The sequence below is a fragment of the Podarcis bocagei genome (genome assembly GCF_964188305.1).
Source record: "Podarcis bocagei genome assembly, chromosome: 10".
Taxonomy (NCBI): domain Eukaryota; kingdom Metazoa; phylum Chordata; class Lepidosauria; order Squamata; family Lacertidae; genus Podarcis; species Podarcis bocagei.
In genome coordinates, this window is record NC_138135.1 from 48,788,801 (window position 1) to 48,813,076 (window position 24,276).

At 38.4% G+C, this 24,276-nt stretch overlaps 1 protein-coding gene across 2 annotated transcripts; it reads right to left on the reverse strand.

The window, feature by feature from the left end:
• Positions 1-291: 291 nt before the first annotated feature.
• On the reverse strand, positions 292-24,192 carry CAND1 (cullin associated and neddylation dissociated 1). 2 transcript variants are annotated; one of them, XM_081211450.1, is made up of 15 exons: positions 23,994-24,179; positions 17,901-18,044; positions 16,237-16,391; positions 14,158-14,281; positions 13,036-13,292; positions 12,836-12,941; positions 11,676-11,821; positions 10,906-11,198; positions 10,252-10,393; positions 7,544-9,037; positions 4,787-4,882; positions 3,254-3,423; positions 2,367-2,531; positions 1,517-1,624; positions 292-854 (listed from the first exon to the last, which is right to left on the reverse strand). In XM_081211450.1, exons 1-15 carry the CDS (start codon positions 24,059-24,061, stop codon positions 630-632), a joined length of 3,693 nt encoding a protein of 1,230 aa, XP_081067576.1. In that variant the 5' UTR covers positions 24,062-24,179; the 3' UTR covers positions 292-629. The 2 variants fall into 2 exon arrangements, with proteins under 2 accessions (XP_081067576.1, XP_081067577.1); XM_081211451.1 differs by lacking the exons at positions 292-854; positions 1,517-1,624 and adding an exon at positions 2,264-2,293 and having other exon boundaries at positions 2,340-2,531; positions 23,994-24,192.
• Positions 24,193-24,276: the final 84 nt, after the last annotated feature.

A 24,276-nucleotide genomic window follows, 5' to 3' on the forward strand; every position in this document is an offset into this window, starting at 1 on the left:
ACTCACTCGAACTTAATTATTAATAAACGGCACATACTGTTTTACACATAACATATATTTGTAAACTTGTTCATGCAAAATTAGTGCGCACAACAGGGAACTGTTTACTCCCACACCTTTAAAAAGGACATGTTGGCATTTTTTAAACTGTGCCCAAGACCTCTGCACGATAATAAGTCTTACACAATTTTTAAACTGCCAGCCAAATCAATTCATGTAGCTGAAACAGAAAGACAAAAGTTATACAAAAACACAGTAGATTTTTATATCAAGAAAAAAGGAAAAGAAAAATCATGGTCACAAATTTTTAAACTTTTAATCCTAAACATTACAGGGCAAACAGATGTTGGAATCTATTTCCATACACCATGCGTTTTAACCTTTTATTTCTATTTAATGTGTGTCCAAATCCACTAAAACTTGAGTGGTTTACAACTTTTGAGTTATGGAAATACATATTTCTGGAATAAATGCTAAAAAAAGCAACAATGGGAAAAAAGCCAAACTGTCTCCATAAAGGTAAAATGGAACATTGTGAAGATTAGATACTTTTCTGTTTGTTTGTTTGTTTTTAACTTGTCAATTCAGTGCATCGTATGGTTCAAATTAATGGTTTCCATTCTGAGTATCTAACTAGTGTCCATTGATTCCAAATTAGTGGACGACGAATCTTTCTGGATGCTTTCAAAAATGGCCGCAAGCTCAGGATTAGAGCTTATCTGTGACTGAAATTCGCTCATCAGTGGACTCTTTTCTGCTTCTGGAATGGTTAATAATGCTGCTACTGCTCTCATGGCAGATCGCTTCAGTTCATCTTGCTTTTCAAATTCCTGCTTCACAGAATTTGCTTTTACCTGTTTAGTTAAAAAAGATACATATTATATAAATTCAAGAGTAAAATCTATCTAGAAAGCTATTCAAATGTACGCATACCCACATCAGATAGTATGTCCACTTGCTGAGTTGACAGCAGAACAGAGAACACTAAACAAGAATGCATGAAATGTCTAGTAGTAGCCTTACGTCATAGTGGCCAACTTAAGAGATTCACTAACTACTGAACTACTACCCCTGACAACATTGTCTAGACAAGCCTCAAGATTAAAGCAAAGGTGCCATCATATAGCCACAAAAGCACACTTTCTTTCTTCTATCTAAAGCACACTTCTTGCTTTTGCTTCAATCAAGACTATTCCTAGGTATAAACTGAAATAATAACTGAAAGTTTCTTAAGGCAACACATGGGTGAAGAAACCTCTGAATGGACAGGACCTCAAACTACATATGAAAGCTGCTTACAAAATATGATCAGAGAAAAAACTGGGAGAAATAGAGAAACAGCATGTTGAGAAAGAATAGTGGCTTCAAAAGATTATCTTTCCAAGACGGAGTCTGTGACCAAAGTAATATATATATATATATATATATATATATATATATATATATATATATATATGAGACTATGCTTTACAATTATCCTGTAGGCTAATTCAAAGCAATTCAATTCACACAATACCTTGGTTGTACATGTAGCACGTAAGGGTTCAACCAGTCTATCCAGCCTCTGCAAAACTGCACTTGGACATAGGGTAGACAGTCTCACCAGCATCAAAAATGTTAGCATCTGGTTAAGAAGAAATAAAAATTGAATAAATAACAAAGTTTTGGCCACCGCTAAGAACAGATTTTAAGTATCCGAAAATCTAACTGTGACTCTACAAGTATAGGGAGAAAAAGCAGTATCCAGGATCCATATTCTCTTGACTACACTTTTTGATGTTTCTCTACCACAAAACGAATCATTTGAATGTTGTCTTTATTAGTCAAATTCATGCTGAACTGGAAGCAATTGCTTATCAAAGCTGATAATATGTTGTAATTCATATTGTTGGAAGCCTCTGGACTACCAATGGCTATTTCCTGTAGAAGGAATCGTCTTTAAGAAAAACAGTTTCCATATAATAGCACAAAATCAGGGAAAAGAAAAGCAGCAGCAGATTTCATCTTCCTTTCCTTTGCTGTCCACCCTGGGTGCTCCTCCAGAGCAGACTGTGGTGGTGCAGGGAGGCTGGACAGAGGAGAAGAGGAAGGGGAAATCATGTTTGCGCAAATAGAAACTTGTTGAGCAAGGGGAATAACCACAACTGGCTATCACAAGGGATTAGGTGCCCTAACTTGAGAGCAGAATAAAAGGTAGAAAAAGCTTTCATTAATTTTTGAACAAAGCCAATACCACCTTCCCATCTTTTTTTACTGTTTTATTGCAATTTTTCAGCAACTAGCTTACAAATATCTACATCCGTATATGTATATGCATATGTATATGTGTGTACAAATACACATATAAGCAAATAACAAGCACTAACCTTAATATCATAGTGATCCTTCAAACCATCTTCCACATGGTTTAGGAATTCAAAGATGTCTAGCCTATCAAGGCAGCTATCGAGCAGAGTGTACATACACTCAAAAGCTGCCTTTCTAATGTCAAGACCATCATCAACTGTATGCTTAAATGGACCCATTTCAACCTGCAAATCAGATCAGAAATTGTTAAACGCACTGAAACATATGTTCTTACATTTGCCTAGCTTTTATGATATACATCTTTTGTGTATGATATAAAATAATAACTTGCATCAAAATCATTTTTAGCATCAGATATAATATCAACATGGAATTTCCCTTCACAATTAAGAGTAGGTTTTGCATTTCAAGTTACACTTTGTATGCCCACAATTCTGCAGTAAGATGAATCACATTAAAATTAAATTGGAGCTGATTGTATGGGAAAACCTATATGACTTGTGAAGATTCTGGGACATGACTCATTTGGCTTGGCTCCCTTTGTAACAATGCACATAGTGAACACAAAACATTTTGCATTGCTCTTTATTACAGTAGCTCAATACCTTCCCTGTATTTTCATTTCTGGTACTATGAAAGATGTTTATTGAAATTCGTTACAATATGGCAGTTTTCAAATTATATTTCATGTATGTTCCTCACTCAAGGTAAACTTATGGTCTCTCTTAACTCATATCATCATATAAAATATGACGAGTTTCTTCAATAATTCTAGGTTAAAGCACTCATATGCAAAACTTTCGGCTTTAGTTAGCCACCTAATCAGTACAGAAAACAGTTGCCTGAACTTGCACGAGGATCTGAATACAAAAAAACTTAAACAGAAAACATTAGCTATTCTGAACACCACTGCTTACTCACCCTGTAACTTGAGTGGATTACATACCTCTCTTATTAGTTCCTTTCTCACTTTTGTTTCATTATAAAGATGTGGAAGCACAGTATCTAAAAGGTCCCTTATTAGTGATGGTTTATTGTGTGCTGCTGAATTAAATGTTACCAGAGCTACTCGTCTCACATTCAGATCTGGATCTTCCAATGTTTTCAAAAAGTCACCTGCAATCATTTAAAGAAAGTTAACAGCATATGCTCCTGTTCAATATTTGCCACTTTTGAACTTCCCACTAGCTTCTCCCTGCCCAACTGATGTTTGTAAAAGGCGGGGCCATGAATTAGGAGAGGTTGGATTAGTATGTCATCTCATGAAAAAAATGGGCTACAGGTGACAAACACAACAATACACTCACTATAAATAAAAAGTGAGTCTCACTTTCCTTATACATTTCCTCTTACGACATGTTGCAAAAGCATAACTGTACTTTGTACTAACTGGTTTGCCTACATTTTTGTGAAATACGGCAGCAATTATCATTCCAATGCATATTTACCTTTTGAACAACCAATTTACTTTGATAATTCATCAAGTTTGTGAGAAGTTTTTGAGAACTTCATGTGTACAGTGGTACCTCGTGTTACGTACTCAATCCGTTCCGGAAGTCCAGTCGTAACAGGAAACCACTCGTAACATGAGGCGCGCTTTCTCTAATGGCGCCTCCCGCTACTGCCACACCGCGGCTTCTGCTCACATCCCGGGGCAAAGGTCACAACAAGGGGCATCTACTTCCGGGTTAGCAGAGCGTGTAACCCGCAGCATTCGTAAGGGGGACGGTACATAACTCGAGGTATCACTGTACAATCTTCCCCCACCCCACCCCAGTTCCTCTATGAGTGGCATAATTAAGCAAATCTGAAAACTGCCACTTTCAGTTTTCACATTTCATAGTCTCAGACAGCCCTGTTTCAGGACTTTAAGAAATTAATTCTCCAAATCTAAGGGGAAAGCATGTTTCAAAGAAACCATACAGGAAATGGAAAACACAAATAAGACAAACCAATGACTTTAACAGGAATAAGATTTTTTTCCAGCTACCATATCAGAAAGTATCCACTTTCCCAGCCACAAAAGGCTGGGTGTTTTTTTTTTTTAAGACTACGTACAATTCAATGACTCCACAAAAAGCCTCATTCATGGACTGCAGCGATTATACAGCACCTACACAACGCATTCTCAACTTTTATTACAGCATCTTTGAGTGAACATTTGTTGTGCTACACTATTATTGGACATAGCTTTGAATAAATTTATAGACAACACAGAAATCAACGAGCATGTTTAAACAAAAAGTTTGCTTTAAGCTGGGAGAATCCCTGCTTCCATTTAAAAGGGAAGCATTATCCTTTGCTAGGAAAATCTCAAGTACTTGAGTCATCCTCTTTTTCCCCGACCTGAAAAAGCTACATTTGACACTGGTACCTAGAAAATACTGACCTTTTAAAACACACTCACATGCACACATGGCAGAAAGTATGTCATCTCAAGGTAAACTGCACTGCTTGAAATGATTGCAATTTCACTTACCTATACAATTCTTTAATAATGGGTCTATGGGCTGTGGATGGTCAGAGATTGTGAACTTCACAGCAGTGACCACTGAACTTCGAGCATATGATGATCCTAATAACAAAAAGATTAACCAGAATGCTTGAACAATGTCCTCATTGTCCCATGCTGTAGTACGCAATTACAAAAACATCATGATTATTAATAACAATGACAACTTTTTAAAATACTGGTATTTTATTAATACATAATTCATCCTGTAGCATTTCCCTTAGTGGGGATTAAAAAAACTACTTACTACGCAAATGAATCACACAAATCCAATTAATTTTTTTTTTCAACAGCTCCCCCCCCCCCCATGCCAAATTATAAGCAGAATTTGAAAGGTTCCTAATGTTAAATTCAAAAGCAGTTTACCACGTCACAGGGGGCAATCACTCCGGGTAATTAAGAAAAACAATATAAACAGGTCAGATCTCAGAGGGCTGTCTCCAACTAAGTCAAACATTGAGTTGGCCTACTTGAAATCAAAGGACTTCAGTTAGTTGGGTCCATTAGTTTCAGTGGGTAAGACAAATGCTGCATACAATCCACTGAAATCAATGGACTTAAATTGGTCAAGCAGGTATACTTGATGGAACACAAAATTAGGTTCTATGCATGTTAAGCCTAGTCTAGCGTGTATTATAGTAGCAGTTCTGCTAAGAACCACCCCCTTTCCGAACTGAAGCTGTCAGTTTAACACAACAGTTTTACAGATACACTGCAGGAATGTCATGGGGTTCAAGGTGTTAAAAACATTCCAAGTTGAGTGTAAAAAGTTATGTATTTTAAGATAGCATGTTGTGATTAAACATTTAAAACAAATATCTCAATAATAGCAGCATTGCCAACTTCAGTCCATATTTTCTCAGGATATTTTATCCTCAATACATTGTTTCCTTTTTTCTAGTTACTGTTTTTATAACTCTCGTTTTTGTTTTTATGTAATTCATATCTTGCAAGTTGTTCTGGGGACACATTGAACGGTGAAGTATATCCAACAAATAATACTAACTTTGATTTTTTTCTATAGGCAAATAATGAATTTTGTGCCTTTGGCATGCACACCCCAAAGCAAAGGCCTATTAAACAGTTTCTAGAGAAGCTGATTAATCATGTTTCAAATAAGAAAATAAGTTAGGAGCAAGCATAGACTTTTGGCTTGTCATATTTAGACAATGGAAGCACTTCATCACACCAAGCATAGCTAAGCTATGGATTCTGTAGTGATAGCCACCAACTCTGATGTTTTTAACTTTGCTCTTTCTTTAAATTGCTCAGCTCAGTGTACATAATTATCCCCTTGTGAAAGAAGTTGAGAAATGGTGACTGTCCCAACGTCATCCAGTAAGCTTGTTAGCCAAGTTAAGATTTAAACTCTGGTTTTGTACTCTTCTTACTATTATCAACCATATGGTTCTGAGGTATGATACAGATAAGAACATAAAAAGAACCTTTGCTGGATCAGACCTAAGGCCCAACATCCTGTTCTCACAGGTCATTGAGATGTCTATGAGAAGCCCATAAGGACTTCTCTTGCCTGCTTCTCATCCCCAAGAAGTGGTACAGTGATATATCGGCTCTGATACACTCCTCCATGAATTTGTCCAATCCCCTTTGAAAATGAATTTTATTTAAATCTGCAACAAAATTGGGCCACAGCAGCCACATAAATATGGTTTTGGACACCTTAGGTTTTCAGATTTTAATGTTTTGCTGAATTATGTACAGGTCCATTGGAACCTGACAGAAGGGTCAATTTAACTTCTTTCTAAGGGCATTTGTAGTGGCTAAACATCTAACACTTCAATAGGTCTACTCCCCATATAATACAGGGACAGAACTCAGCTGGTGACCTTCCAAAAGCACAAAAAAGAAGGGAAATTATCTGATATCTGGACTCATTATACACATCTATTTGCTTGAATGTCTTGAGCACTGGCCTGGATCACTAACCATTCCCCCGCCCCACTTGTATGAACAGAACGTATTGCCTTGGTTTTTATTATTTAGCTTATATTGTCTGACTTTGTTTCTGTTTGAATAATTCAATTTAAAAAATGGGCCGTAGATCTACTAGAAATGTGTTCCACTAGGATTGTCTAGGCAGCAATGGCCAATTGTTCTAGTACGATAAGAACTGTAGCACATGGAATTAACAAACCTTTTTCGGTAATGGTAGGCTGAAGACTTCCTGCCCTTGTTTTTATCTCCATAAGCAATCACATAGCTAAAATGTCACCCAGACGAATCAAAGATGATCAGAACAGACAAAAATGGTGGAATACAATCAACACCTGGACATAAGGGGTTTCCACAAAAATATATGGACATAGGTAATCTAATTTCTATTGGTCAGTAGCAATATCACTTTGACTGATCTCAAACTATCCTTGTTGAAATCCTTTTGGCAGGACAATATTAAGTAGATCATTTCTCTGTAATATTCTTTGTACAGTGCTTTTAAATTGGTCTCAAAAAATCCTTATAATACTTCCCTCCTAAGTGGGTGACATTTTCTAATTATTACCCGCAAAACATAACTTAGTTTTCAGTTTTTAAGAGTTACAATTTCTGTTTAAGACATGCACTGAAGAAATCCTTCTCTTCTATCAAATCCACAATCAATTTACTCCAGTCTGAAACTATTACAACTGAATAGGACCATTCTGGAGAAATTAGTTGTGGGTGGTATCCCAACACACTACATGAAGATGTTAAAAGTTTACAAACCTGAAAGCAAATATCCTTTAAGGCGCGGTAGCAGAGTCTCTGGGTCTATTAAAGTAAGCTTCCCCAAGCATTCAGCAACAACATTTCTGGTACCCTCTTCTGCACACTCACAGTGTTTCAGGAGCAAAGACCAGATGCTCTCCACATATGGTTTGAGGCCTTGCACTGTTGCGGAGCTAATTATCTCCTTCAAGGAATGGAGCAGAAGGTATTGCCTTTTAGGTTGACTAGTAATTTCTTGTAAGACAAATGGGAGGTACTCAGGAAGGTTGCCGACACTGATGCTGCCCAATGCGTAAGAAGCTGCTGATTTCACTTCTTCACTTGGAGAGGAGAATGCTTCTAATATTACAGATTTTAGCTCTATTTGTCCACTTAAGTCAATGTGGTGTCCAACTTCCCCAAGAGAAAGCAAAGCAAGGAGACGGATGGAATCTGTTGACCTTGAGTTCTTAACATCTTGAATAAACTGACCTACTACTGCTGGTCCCTCTTTAGGGCATGCTCGTGTAAGGGCAGCTACACATTTGGCAATGGAATAATAAGACTGCTTGTGAGTAAGTGCTGTACTTTGAGAGTACACTGGGCCCGTTAACATACGCAATAAGTCCATATATCCTAAGTTACTTGTTCCAGTCACAACCAGAGCTTGGAAAAATTCTAGCATGGCACTAAGTGCTCCACCCTGCAATAATGGTGACCTCACCAGCCCAATAAGTTCATTCAGTATGGAGCCACTGATTTTCGAGAGAGAAGAAGGATAAACTTTAGCAAGGGTGGTCAGAAAACTAATGGCCATTTGTGACACATGCATATCACTCTCACTGATGAGAGGTGGAAGCTCATCCAGGACAGCATCAATCATAGCAGCTGTCAAGCTGTCACTGTAGTTTTTGATTAATATATCTAAAGCGGAAAGAGTTCCTAGTTTCAGAGCTCTCTGGTTCTTTCGGAGGAAAGAAGCAAGAATAGGAACACCTTCTCCTAGAACTGGCCTCAGATCTATCTTCAGCGGAGAACCAGCTATCAGAGTCAAAGCCTTCACAGTGGTTAGCCGAGTGATCTCATTTTTTAGTCTCTCTAAGAAGATCTGAAGTGTACTAGGAAGGTCAGAGCCAAGATTGTCGCCGAGACTGCAAATGATTTGACCCATACAGGAGATTGCCCTCTCTTTTACTTCCTGGTCAATATCAGCAGCTTTGAGTCTCTTGATTGTACATGTAAACAAATCTTTGATGTAAGGGCTTGCATCAAAAGAAGAAGGCTGATCCAGAGGCCGGATGACTTTCACAAGCTGCTGGGTAACCAACAGCGCCTCAGATGTTATTTTATAAAATGGGTCTCCAACGCATGCCACAACAGGAGGCACCAATGCTTGAACATGAGGGTGAAAAACTTGGGGTGTGTGATTGCAGAGGATCACATACAAACACGATAAAGCATCTATCTTCAGATTAGAAGAACTTGATTTGTCGTTCAGTGAAAAAATTATCCCTGTAAGAAGAATAAAGAGTTAATTCACACAATTGTATATCTGAAGCACATTTGCTGATTTAAAGCAGGTTACAAACCAGTAAGTTTCTGAACTTATACTTAAGTAGCGCAGATAGGAAAAGGTGATTTGATGGTTTATCCAATATTTTTCATTAAGAGCAAAATTTTTGTCTAATTTTGAACCTCCTCTTGGCTCAGTTTTTTACTCAGAACTCATCTTTCCAAACAAAGCCTTTTATACAAATCCCATTAACCCAACAGATTCAATCTAGGTTTCGCTTCTAACTGTAACCACACCAGCAATCCTTCAAAATCAGAGCTTCCTTGGGCCTGCTTCTGCTCTTTCATGCACCTAGCAGTCAAGCGATTTTACAATAGCTTAGTAGCAGCCACCCAATCTAAAAATTTTGTGCTACTAAAAGAATATGGTTTGCCAGAGAATGAAGCAGGGAGGACAAAATGATTCCTGGACCTAATCGTATTCATGTTTGGAGGCTTGCCACTAGGTATTTTATGCTTTGGATGCATACTGGTTTTTCTAGTTTAATGACACTTGCATATTGTCTCCAATCACAATAAAGGTCTACAATCTTGCTAAAAATCTGACTTGCATTACTCCTTCCCTGATCCTGGTTATATTTTTCACATTATTTCCATCTCTCATACCATTTCGAATCATTATTCTGTATGCATATTATGTTTTATCTGAAGCCACAGATAAAAAACTGCAAGCAAGTCATACCTTGTTTTTCGAACAACTTAGTTCTCGAACATTTTGGCTCCCAAATGCTGCAAACCCAGAAATGACTGTTTGGAAGCCAAACGTCCGTTGGGGCTTCCAATTGGCTGCAGGAGCTTTAGTTTTTGAACGTTTTGAAAACTGAACGGACTTCCGGAATGGATTCCGTTCGACTTCCAAGGTACGACTGTATTACCAACCATAACAGAAATATCAATTATTAGCATCTCTTCTATCTGAATATCTTTCTCAGGGAATGCCAGTTGCAATGTACAGGAATAAATTCAATAGAGAACAAGCAAATGTACAGATATAGTTGTAGAAAGCTTGGTAAAATACACACACATAGTACACTACATGAGAACCAAAATTCTAATAATATGCCACTTCTATGCAAAATATATAAGCATGCTTCAAAGCACTACCAGATGTCAAGGTTAGAACTTTACAAAATGTTAAGATATATTTTTCATACCTGGGACAAGTACAGGAATATGCTGTGTGAGAGCCCCAGGCAAGACATTGACCAACTCTGTTAGCATGTTAAAACAACACTGACGAGTCTTCACACTCTTCTCCTTCATCTGTTTGTGCAAGGCTTTAACAATGTTGGGAACCTGTAATTATTATATACTTGTTACAATGTTCAGCAGTTAGCACTTTTTATATATACAACCCGACAGGTTTTGTGTGATTCTTAAGTAAATATGAGGACCACGGACATTCAGACAGAAGTAAGCTTTTGGCACTTTGCAGAAAGCCCAGCAGATTTCAAAAATAGCAAAGATGCTTAAAAGTAGCACAAACAAGTATCTGCTCACATAATGGGGTTTCTCCTTCCTCCCCCCCCCCACAACAGATTTTTTGGGCACAGAGGAGGCTTGTGGGGGGAGACAGAAATTCTATGTCGCATTATGAAAGCAGGCAGTCACTACTCGGCATAAAAAGTGGTCGACAGCAGCACAATTCCAAAAGCTCTAGATTATAAAGACAGTAAAACTCCTAAACTTTCTAAAACACGTTGCTTTGAGGGAAAGGTGCAAATTAATGTTTCCCCCTTTCTCGCGTTTATCCAGAGCAAACAATATGGCCTTTTATTTTACAAAATATCAATGTTTTATCTACCAACCTGACTCTGAAGCATTGTTAAAGGAGTCTCTCCTTGTTCCATGGCATCAGGATCACAGAGCCAACTCTGCACAGGACGCGTTTGTTTTAAAAGAGAGAGATATGCATGGAAAACATCTGCTTTTACGTTTTCCTCTCGTTCCTTGAATCTAGCAATTAAAGCAGGAGACACCGTCTTGTAGAACTCTGGTAACATTTCATGTCGCGTACTGACTACAGCGTCCAAGCATTTCGCAGCTGCACGTCTAACTTTCCAGCTCATGTCATCATCATCACTGTATTCATCATCGCTCCCTTTTGGGGTGGGGAGGAAATAAAAGGTTTCTGTGTTATATATAAAATCATAACTAAAGCCCATAGCCTAGAGATCACTTTGTATTTTATTATTTGGGTATTAATACAAATACAAACAAAGCATACAAGCAACACTAGGCAAATCAATGACTATCAATCTGACAATCACTGCTCTCAGGTAAACCTCATTAAAAGGAATGGATTTTTCTTGGAACATTCACTTCACTGAACATTTCACACCATTCCCCCATTAGTTATAAGTGCCAGTTTGCAATTTGCAATTTACAAAATTTGGTTACTCCCTGCTGGCCTCCAACGGTAAGAGGCAAATTACTTTCACAAAGACCGGGCTGGAGTGTCCTTTTCTAACAAAGCTCTGCCATTACACTATGAAAACATTTCATTTAGAATGCTGCACTAATAACTGTATGTGCTATCTTAAGATACTTGAATATTTCAATCTTCACACAAGTTCACCTTGATCATCATCATCTCCACCATCAGCATCCATAGCATTCTCATCTTCATCTTCATCATCATAATTGTAGTTGGGATCATATGTAAGGTACTTAAGACAAATGTTTATAATGGTAGTTACATGAGGATAAACTTCTTTAGGACATCTGCATAATAAGCATAACATTAATTAGGAATCTACTGAAAATAAAGCATCACTCAGTATTGCTATATGATTGAACTGGGTCTATCAGCAAAACTGTATAGGACAATGGTAAAGTAATATATAATAAGTGGTTCTCTCTGGCCAAGCTAGCGAAGAATAAATATTTTCAGGATAAAATGGGAGGGCAGGGCTTCTGGGTGGCAATCCCAAGAGAACCAGAGTAATCTGGGGAAAGTGACCCAAATGAATTATTCTGTGCTTACCAATGAATCACATGAATTTCTTATGTGCTGATTTTGGCACAGTCAGCGCTACTTCCCAAGCAAAGCCAGTGCACAATGTGCCATCTCTTCTCAATGCCCTTTCTAGGGCAACTTCCTCTCATTTAGAGGTGTGCATGCCAGGAACATCTAACCCCAAAAGGGCTGGAATCTGGATGTTTAGATGCCCATTCCCACTCCGCTACAAAGCAACAGAAGCAACTGGGGGAAGGGGCAGAAGAGGAAGAGTGGCAGGGCAATGCAGGATTCTGATTCCGAGGTAATCCCCACATACTATTCTAAATTACATGGAAGATCATGTTTAGCAAAGTATTCCTGTGCATATGTTTTCATCACATATTAGACAGAATCAGACTCTGCACATGTTCACTGCAACTGATGCTTTGGGGAAACGCTACTTTGTAGCATTGGCACATGATAAGGCCTAGGTTTAGCTATATCTATGTATCCTGTGAAGTGGTGATTTGAACGGAAACTTTTAAGAATCCACTTCTCAATAGCTGCATTATTTATGCTAGGGAGATGTTAGTTGCATTAAAGTCAAAGATAGCAATGCAAGCAGTAAAAAATTAATTTCTACCAATGACACTCAAAATATTATGCAATTTAACAATTTAAGGGTTCCCACCATGTTTAACCAGAGCCTCTTCTCAGTGCCTCTAAAGCTTGCTTTCAACTTATTTTATACTGTAAAGTTAACCAGGAAAAAACAAGTGCACCTATTACCACCTTACCTCCTAACAAAAGATTCAAATGCTTGAATGCAATATTCTCGAAGCTCATCATCATCTACGTTACAGAATTTTACTACCAAAGGGATAATTTTTTCCAGGTATTCACCTGACAACAGAAAACAGAAACAGTCATTCATGGGGAACATTTAACATTTCATGTGAAAAATAGGAAGATTTCAATAATATGCAAATTTATTTACCTATTCTATGACCTGCTTGCCTACTGATGGCAGCAATACACTGTATATAGGTCCTTGTTGTTGACATGGAATCATTTTTAGAAAGCTCTGTCAACAGATGCTCAATGAGGTCAACAAACACTATGTTTCCACAACTCATAACAAGATGACCAAGAGCAATGATGGTTCTTTTTCTCACAGCAAGCCTTGGACTAGTCAGCTGAGGAAGCAGGCATGTCAGAATAGAAGGATGGAAGTTAACGAGCAATCCTCCTTGCCTTAAAAAAGACAAAAATTAAGTTAGAATAAAACAAATTTTATTGTCCGGGCATTTCCATTTTTTAAATTTTATTTAATGGAATTTGTAAGCCACTTAATCATAAAAACCTCTACGTGGTTTACATAAAATATAGACTGAAATTATCAATAAAGGTCAAGAGTTACAAACTAACATATATATCACGTCAGCAGTTAAGAAAATATGCATTACAAAATCAAATTACATATTAAAATACATATCAACAGCTGGATAGGCTTGCCTTAACAAACATGTTTTTAGCAAGCACCATAAACAGTACAGGAAAGGGACCTGCCTAAAGTCAATGGTGAAGGGAGCATAGGTTCTGCCAAACTAAAAAGCATACTTCCTACAAGTGCAGCATGAACGTTATGTGGCACTTGTAAAAGTGCCAATTCTGTAGACATCTATAAGGTAAAGCAATCCTTCTAGTATACTGGTCCCAAGCTGTAACGACTTTCTATACTAGTAGTAACACCTTCAATTTGGTCTGGAACAAATTGGCAGCAAGCATAGACTTCTGAGTAACAGTGCAATATGTTGACATGATCTTACTCCAGGTTTTTCCCTAAATTTACACTTCAAAGCTTTAATGTATCTCTTAGCTGTCTTTTCTCTATCCAAAATATCAAAAAAGCTCTCTCAATTATTGAAAATGGAAGCAATAATTAATGCAAATTCAGCTTCAGCATTACATTTATTATGCATTTAACAACTCTGCACTCATTCAGCTTCATTAACATTCTCTTCAATAAAAAGTTTCCAGACATTTGACCTGCATATGAACATTACACAACTTTTTAAAGGAATTAATGTTTACAAGCATTTTTAACATGCATGTTTACCTGCTTAGCATATCAGCCATGATGTCTAAGGCCTCTAACTGAACAGACACATCCTCTTGCTTGGCGATAGCGCTGGTAAGACGCCCAGTGATCTTTTTACAAACATTAGCTGCTAATGCAGAACCTAGAAATAGGGAAACACCATAATAACATTTTGTCAGCATATATATATGCAATTTCACAAGACATGTAACAAACTTGGTATGAACTTGAGCCATTTCCAAAACAAGTGTGGGTTATCTCGTGGTAGATTTATTAGAACCAATTATTGTGGGTAGCAGTGTTAGTCTGTGTTGCAGCAAAAACAACTAACAGTCTTGTGGCATCGTAAGGGCTAACAAATTTAGTATGACAAACTTTGACTGGAGTACAGTCCACTTCATTCTGATTACTGCCTAGTAATCTGAACTCTGGTAATGCAGGAAAACACACACACATGCATACACCATAATCCAGTAAGAGCATCCATGAGTAAAGCCCTCCCTGCAGTCCTGATCATGGCTCAAATTTCACTGAGGATTATTTAGAAGCAGTATATTAGAAGAAACTAGCTAGTAAAGCAGAACAGCTGCATATATAAAGACTTCTATTACTGTTTTACAAGTGAGAATTTCAATAAAGTGTTGAACTCTTGGTTGCTTCTGTTGAGGATATTCCATTCCATTTCCATCCCCTCTCAGTTTTGTTTAATTTTTCTGTGAGCATTCTGTGCCCACTGAACATGTACAGTTATCATTGGTCTGTAATAATCATAACCATAATAATAAATTACTTGTACCCTGCTGATCTGACAGGGTTGCCCCACCCACTCTAGGGGGCTTCCAACAGAATATAACAGAACACAGCAAAACATTACAAACTTTCCAATACAGGGCCGCCTTCAGGTGTCTACAGAAAGTTGTGTAATTGTTTATCTCTTTGATATCTGATGGGAGGGTGTTCAACAGTGCAGGTGCCACTACCGAAAAGGCCCACTTAATTTTTCTCTCAATATTTTTTATACTTCTGTAAAACTTGCCCCCCACCAAAAGTGTGTTTGTGCTACATAAACAATAGCATTTGCACCTCAAGATTATATAAAGGGAACACTGTTACTGTAAAAGTCAAAGTAAGGTACTTTCTCAAGCTTTTAATTTGTAATTTGAACTTCACAGAAACTCAGTAGTAGCACTCCTTTCCTAACCAACTAGCAAAATCAGGATCCCAAACTGAAGGCCATTAAAAATAAAATCAGGCTGAACTGTGGATTTTTGCAGTTTGGATTCAATATGTTCTATTTATTTCCATTATTTTCACTTTTCTAAAAGTACTGTCACAAGTAGTCTCAGATTAAAACCAGACTGAACGACTCTTTTCCTTGAGGTTAGGATTCATATTTAATTTAAGTGGTGAAATTTAAAACACTAGTTTCAGCGTTAGCCACAACAGGAGGTGAATTACTCCCAGAAAAAAATGTTTGTACCTTAAAACTTAGAAATATTTTTGTATAATTCTTGGTATGATCAATAGCTAGCATTGACAAGAGCCGGTAAGCAGCAGAAGAGGATCAGGATGAATCAAAGGGGCCAAGAAGAATCTTCAGTTGGAAAGAGTGGAATGAGGTACAAAGTTGCTGACCCAGAGGCCCACTGAATTACGGCAGACTGCCACCCTTGTGAAACTTCAAATGTTACATAGCGAAAGCATCAATTACACCACACAACCTTGCTGGGGGAAATTAACTACGACTGTAGCACAGTCTGCACATTTGCAGGCATAAATCCTGGGCCATGCTGCACAACATAATGGTGTTACAGAATACCATACACAGAACCTTAACCAAAGACCATAATATGTCCACCAGCTTTAGTTCTTGAACTCCTCTTGTCTCTTCTCCAAACACAAATACCCCAGCTAAAAATCAGAACACAATAAGAACATCTAAGGGCAAAGATTACCATTCCCCCAATGGCATCAAAAAAATCTTTTATCTCCAAGTTAAGTAAATCTTAGTGTTAGCTAGAATTCAACTGAATCCAATGTCATTAATCAATATCAAACTAGAAGAGAAATGACTAAATATAGAGTAGTAGAAATTACCACTGGAAGCAGGAGGAAGTTCTCCAATGACTGTTTTAAGGCCAATGCTTGAAATATCACGTAGCTGCTCTTTATCAGAAAGCATGTTAGTACAGAGGGTATCTACAATTGTCTCCACTTGGTATTCTTTCACTTTACTCACCAGGGGCCCAAGGCTGTAACGAAACCAAAACAGCATTTAATACACTTTAAAAACTGATTCATCACATCTAAAATGTTAGAAATTCACTTACCTGTACACTCGTACCTTGGTTGCCGAATGCCTTGGAACTTGTTTCGGCTCCTGAACAATCGAAAACTGGAAGTGAGTGTTCCGGTTTTCGAATGATTTTTGGAAGCTGAACATCTTGCACAGTTTCCGATTGGCTGCAGGATGCTCCTGCAGCCAATCGGAAGCCACGTCTCGATTTTTGAACAGTTCCGGGAGTCGAATGCACTGACAGGTCAATCTATGGTAACCTGCATTCGGGCAAATATAGTTTTATAAAACATCCTGGGACATTCTCAAAGTTGGCAACTAATTGCACATTTACACAATGTATATGGAACAATTTATTGGAACTTAGCTCCGTTAGTCAAAAAAGTGTTTTGAATACATAATAAACATGCAACACCAGATGGTGCTGGAGAGTAAAAAAAATTCTTTGTGATTTTCCATAGCATTTTTGTTGTTGTTGTTATAACAATTTACTTTCTGAGTTATTAATAGTGGTTTTCCCTATGTGCAGATCCACCCCAGGCGAGCCCCCCCCCCTTGCACATGTGGTTTGATTTCAGGTGCTGCTGATAAACGTGCCAGCAACCCCCCCTTTCAGGATGGAGCCACATTTTTACCTGTCCCATACCTGATATATATTATGTCTGATGCAGGGCAAGTTGGTATAGCTTGGCCAAAATGGCCTCAGAGATCAACTGGAGAAGCCTGCTGGGGCTAATTAAGTCTACAGACCAGGAGTTCCCCACCGCAGTATTAACATCACAAATACAGAGTCATAATATACTCTGTTAACTAACATGATATTTTGTGACATGTCCAAACCAGTTACTAACAATTTCAGTAGGTTATTTCAAGTTGCATCTTCACATCAGGAAAATCTAAGTTAATAATTAATTTTAAATTCATGTCCGTTATCCATGATGACACAACTATCCAACTTTTAAATACATCTAAACCAAACACCATCTCCTTTGTTATACAATTACATGTAGAGTAGCTAAGTATTAATTACAGGGACCGTTCCGACATTAAGATGTATGATCAAGTGATCAACCACTCCACCTTTGGCCTTCAAACAGATGGGAAGGCATGAAATACAGAGCTCTTCAGATATTTATAAAAATACGAAATGTGTACAAAGAGTGAATACTATCTTTTTTTCTTTGAGAGTCAACTAATGAAATTGACCAGCAGGAGTTTCAGAAGGAACAGCAATATTTCACTGACTAATATTCACAATACCAAAAATGTATTAAAAAAAAAATAAGAAACAAGAATATGATCTATCTCCATTGTACTCTGCTGATGATCTTCTCAGGGGCATCAAGCATGCATTTTATGGAGACAAAATGCTGGACTAGACAAACAAAGCAATTCTTATATGCTCAATATAGAATCGAGTCAATGCATAAGAATTTAAAAACTCTAATCACAGACACATACATACCATTTGACTGCTAAATTTTGTACTTCACCATTTTTATCTTCCAGCAACTTCAGAATCATTTTCACAACCTTCCTTTCACTATCATCATCTAACTTGATAGAATCTTTCTGTAGTTCAGTCATCAAGTCATTTGTTGCCATAAACCTATACAAAAGAAAAGGCAATTCAATTTGTATACTATAGCTTTACAGCAGAATCTAAATTAATGTTTTCCACAATTCATATTCAAATGGGCTTACATTAAAAACCATACCAAGTGTATACATTTGACTTGCAACTTGCACAGGGGTTACATTCTGGGGATGGCACATAAATCCAAAATTGCAGTGTTAAAACAACCCCAGAACTGACCCATGCAAGCATCCTTACCTTCCCAAAGCCAGCACCAAAGCAGGTCTCAGCCCGCCCCCCGCTAATGCAAGAAAGAGCTTTTAGCTCTCTGCCTTACATACTTGGCTCTGGAAAAGCTTTGTGTAGCGAGAACTTCTCAGAGCCCCAAAAGCAAGGCAGAGTTTAAAAGCTCTTTCCACACTGGGTTTTCGTGTCACAGAAAGAACTTTTAAGCTCTCCACCTTGCCTCCATTTAATTTGTGCGGTGTCAGCTGGCTGATCGCCAACTACGCAAAGCTGTGATTGCGGAAATTAAATGTGCACAAATGACAACTCGACTGTATTCCCATTCCCCCAAAGTTCACTAATGTAAAAAGATGGGCAGATGACTTTTGCAGATTCCCCCTCCTCACTGCAGCCACTTGTGTCCCCAACAAACCCTGATCCAAAAGGCTGAGAGGCCTTCCAGAATGGCATGAAAGGTGGTGCAGGGGGACTTGAAGCAGGAAGGGGGAAATCAGTAAAAATCACCTTTCCTACTCTTACATTATAGTGGATGCTTCCACTGAATCAAAATCCATTCCATAAACAGAATGGTAGCATTAGATGTCATTCATAACTAATAAGCAACATGCTACTTTTGAATATTAGAATACTAGGGTGCAAATTTTTTAATAGTAGTTTTAATAGTATCTGTATCAGCAGCTTTTAATAAATTTGTAATATTTTATTACATTGAATAAGTTATCATATGCAATAACTTTATGCTATAACATAGATAGGTTCTAGAGCACAGTTCAAAGGCATCTGTTGTAATAACTTTGCTAACACTAAGCAAGTTTGGAAGGGTGACACCGCAGAACTCTATACCCACCCTGAGACCTGTATTAGGCAGTATACAAATTTTAATGAAATAATGAAAATAAAATAATAATAAGCCTAATGAAATGCATATTATAAATGTAATAAATAACAGCTGCACAGAATATTGGAAACAACTTTCTACTATGTCATGAACAAAAGATTGTTATTGTTTTCTGTGGTTTTTATTAATGGAGACTTGGTCAACAAATATTACGCAGGGGTCTTGTTTCCCTCAACACTCACTAGCCTGGTCAACCCTGTACAGCAGGAATAGCCAACACGGTTCTTCCAAATGTTCTAAACTACAACTCCCACCAGCCCAGACAGCATGGTGAATTGTGAGGGATGGTGGGAGGTCCAAACCATAATGTCTGGAAAGCACTGTGTCAGCTACCACTGCTGGTGCGTGCTTTTTGCTCTTTTGTCTTAAGAGAGATTATTTTGTTCTTAAATGATGACAGCTACTGAAGCACTGTTTTTTATACATCTTAGCATAGCACCTGTCTGAAGTTTTGCAGGTAGGTAACGAAAACACCAGCAGCTGGCTTCTGCTTGTCGGGTTTTGTTTTATGCATATGGCTTTAACACAACGCTTCTCAAAGGCCAGGAGAGGATGGCAAGTGTAGTGGGAAGATTCAAGGACAATCAAAGAAACATTTAAACATTTCAGTGTAGTATTATATAGTTTTTTAAGTTGAAGAATATGAATAGATGTTGTTGCCATATTTTCAAAATGAGAGCAAGAGCATCAAGTGATCCTGCAAGCTCATACCTCTCATCGCATTGGTATACATACTTAAGGTCAGTGTTTTTTTTCTAAAAAAAAGTTTGACTCAAGAAAACCACCATTTTAAAGTTCAAATCTGGAAAAATAAATACAGTAAATGGACAAAAGTACAGATTCACAAAATGTTTAGGGGTATGTGTACCCCTCCGTACCCACTGAAAAAAAGCACTGCTTAAGGTACGTATGTAAGAGGCTCGTTTATAATTATAGTGGTACCTCGGGTCACAAACTTAATTTGTTCTGGAGGACCATTCTTAACCTGAAACTGTTCTTAACTAGAGGCATGCTTTTGCTAATGGGGCCTCCCGCTGCCGCCAGCTCACAATTTCCGTTCTCATTCTGGGGCAAAGTTCTCAACCCGAGGTACTACTTCCGGGGTAGTAGAGTTTGTAACCACTGTATATTTTGGAAATGATTCATGTTCTTATGTAGCTGCATTGTTTTATACTTTATGGATGCCCATGATCATATTATAAAGTAGTTATGTTCTATGTTATAAATGAAGCAAAGCTAGGAGTTGCTTCTTTTTGTTTCCCAATGTATTTCTTATCAATAAAAAATTTTGTGTGGCACAAGCAAATTTTTATTCTGAAAGTGTAGCCCAGAGAAGAGTTTGTGAACCACTGCTTTAACATATTCATTGCAGTTTAATACAGTGACCAGCCATAAAAAAAATTAAGTCCAATGATGGGGAAACCTGCCAAGGATGAGTTGGAGTCCAACATCATCTAGAGTGTTACAGGTTTCCAACCCCGGTATTGGTCAAAATGTATGATACAAATCCAGAAAATAATTAAACAGCAATAAATAAATGGCAAGGCTGAATATATATTGAAAAACCTATCACCCGCTGGTTCTATATCCATAATACCAAACAAGGGCAGGAATCCAATTTTGGCCACAAATATGCATTACTGAGTGCAAAACCACAAAACACATTAACTGCAAGTACAAAATGGCCATTCACATTTTAAGAATTAGATTAATTCTTCAGTATACCCATTTATATGCACATATGCGCCCCAACTGTGACAACAGTTGGAGATGTATTTTAAATAGATAGAAATCAGTGTAATGTGGAAAAAAGGCTCAATAAACAGAGCCACCAATCCAAATAATTATTCACCACTTGCTTTTCCTGGACACATTTCAAGGTCTGAGCCCTAAAATATTTACAAAATATTGTTGAAACTTTAAAGTTGATTATAATAGGGGATTTGCAATTTCTCATACTTTTACTCATTTTAAATTTATTAAAAATGTTTAAGTGTAATTCGACAGTGAAAACTAAGAGATGATCGATAACAATTTGTATTAAGTCATCTTGCGTGTATCTTCAATACACACAGTAAATTACTTGAAACTTCTTTCAAAGATATAGAATGTTTTCATAGTATTAAAAATGTGGTTCTGCAGCATCTATGGAAAACTGTAACAAACCTAGCTCCTGCCTTCAAAGCTTCATTTTTAAAAAGAAATCATGGAAAAAAGATGGCTCCATCATGCTGCTACACCTAGTACCACATGCCCCAGAGATGTACTGGAAACTCTGGAATCAATTACCAGTCCAAACATCATGATGTTTAGGAACTGAGTGAAGACTTTTTAAGAAGGCTTTCCCTGAGGTGTGACCCAGTGAGGACTGGGCGATATCAGGTTTTCAACATGGCAATATATCATCAGCTGAACATCACAATATATCACAATGTCTGAAATGAGGATGGAATTATGTAGAGGGAAAAGCCTGATCATTTATGAAATATTGATTGTACATCTGTAGAAATGCTTTATAGTTTTTAGTGTTTGTAGGAATGATTATATTGCTTTAGAGTTTGAATAAATGGCTTTATTGTCTTTTAAGAAAAGTACTTTTAATATTTTACTTCATTTTTATATTCTTGTGCACTGCTTCAATTGTTTCCGGCTGTAATGGTAATGGGTACAGAAAGTCCTCAATGTTCTCTTTCCTGGCCAATAGGAGTACAGTTTGAGCAAATGCCAAAGGTACGATCTTGAATGATTGCTACCTGTACCTCTTGACTCCAGTGAATAAAAGAAGCTGTTGGGATAAATGGTATTACATTTTCTCCCCCTTACATGTACAGGAAAATGCAAAACGTCCCACAGCAGCTTAGTGCATAGGTAAAACACATGCCATGTGAGATCATGTGTCTCTATGCTCCCACTTGTGTGAAAATACCCGCCTTCTACTCTTTTTGGAATTTATCAAGACACATTACTTTTACACTAATGTAACATACTAACCATAGGTAGCATTAATCAAAGATCACAAATAACTTCGAACTCGATCTTGAAAATGAACATGATTATTTAACATTACCATTTGTGCAAAAATAAAGCTGCTGCATTGTAGCAAGCTCTGAAAAGGAAAGGGTGGGAGGAGAGAAAGGTGTGTTTGAGGCCCATGGGTACGCTTCTGGTCCTCTATTCAAGGTTAGGAGGTCTGAAATAAATATGGGGGGGGGCTTAGAAAAGTAGTGGTGGTGGGATTATAATAGGTCTCCCCACCTTTCCCAATTTCTTCCAGACCTTCACATCTCAACTAGGCCAGAACCACAAACCAATTACACAAAGAAGGATTTTTCTGACTGACATGAGGGCTGAAAAGGAAGCAGATGAAAGGCATACAAGAAGTTTAAAATACAGAGGAATATATCAACAGGTGAGCTGCACATTAATGAAGGAGCTCACAATGGCAAGTCAAATTATGGTGGAGTCACATCTTCAGAGAGTGCCTCTAACTAGCTCATATATGGTTCCATTTCAAGAATGGATCAGCACTCATTCTGAGTAACGCAAAACAAACAAAATCAAACTAGTATGAAGATGTGACAAGTAACTTGCTTCATTAAACTGATGCAGGTGCAATACTTCTAATACCTTAACCAAACCATACAGAATCAGGGTTGGGCCACAGGATTTTGCACTGCCTTACTGCCCTTCACAGGTGAATTCATGTTCCTATATTACCACACTATATTACCAACTACATGAAACATGACAAATTCTTACACAGGAACAGTATCTATGTAGTAAAGAATATGCAAAATGCATGTATGTGAATACCTTTTCTGCTACACACAAACATACATGTAAGACTACCACATGTATATCAAAGTACATACTCTAAAGTAATTTTATAATACTAAGATCATCTTTGACAAGGAATGTGAAACCACAAGAAGTTTGAGCCAATACTAAACTTTTGTCAAAAGTACTGCGTGTACTGAAAAATAATATTTCAAAGGTTCACCTATACTGCCTGATTAAGAATGTTTTGTGTTCAATTTAATTCCACCTATGGCATTATGGATAAAAATTAAAACCATTTTGTTGGCCACATTCTTATTACTGTTATTTACTAATGAGGAATGAAAGGAAGCATGCTCTACCACACCAAAGAGAAAAACCAGTGTGTCTGCAACATTTTATCCATCTTCTGTAATAGAAACAGATGTATAAAAACCAAATCACTATACTGTATAACAAATAACTAAAACAGAGCCAGTGTGTAAGCACAGAATCCAATGGGCCAATGCTGATGTTAAAAGTAATCCTTATGTACATCGCAATATTCACAGCTTGATACTCTCTGGACGTTTACTAGAAGTCCCAATGGTCAACAGCTTTTGTTCCAACTAAACCTGCTTTAAGGCTGCAAATACAGACTGCAGGGGAAAGAAGTCCACCTTACACGGCAACACGGACGAGCATAATGGGAAGTACAAAATGCCGAGCAGCCTCCGGGGCGCGTAAGAAACAACAAACTTGTGGGCAACTTTCTGAGAAAAAGCGATGCCAGTGCGGCCGCGCCAGGGCCTCCTGGCTCCCCTTCGCAGCCCTGCGGAGCACAAAAGCCACGAGCGGGGCTCGGCCTCCTCCTCCTCCTGCCCAACGGGCGCCAACCCAGGCCAGAGGCACGTTGGGTGCGGCAGGAGAACCGACGCGGCTGCGGTCTGGCCGGGGCAAGCCGGAAAAGGCCAAGGCGGCGGAGGGGGGGGGGGAGAGATCGGTGAGTCGGAGGTATGAGGGTGAGGAGGTTCCTCTTTCGCCTGGGCCGAGCCTGGAGCGGACTACCTGACAGGCCTTACCTGAAGTCCTTGTCGCTCGACGTCATTTTCTCCAGCAAGTTGGAGATGTGGTACGAGGCACTCGCCATGTTGATGGTCCCGGTGGGGGCCGCGTCTCGCCGGCTCCACGTCGCCCAGTGCTGTGTGTGGCGGCGGCGAAGGGTGGGACGGGGCGGGCCCTTGTCTGGCGAGAGAGCGCGGCGGAGGAGGCGGCGGCGACGGTTCCGCGCGGCGCTCTTCCCCGAGGCGGGGGTGGAACACGGCGAGGCGAGGCGGGCGGGGGGCGGGGAGGATTAGCGCGCGC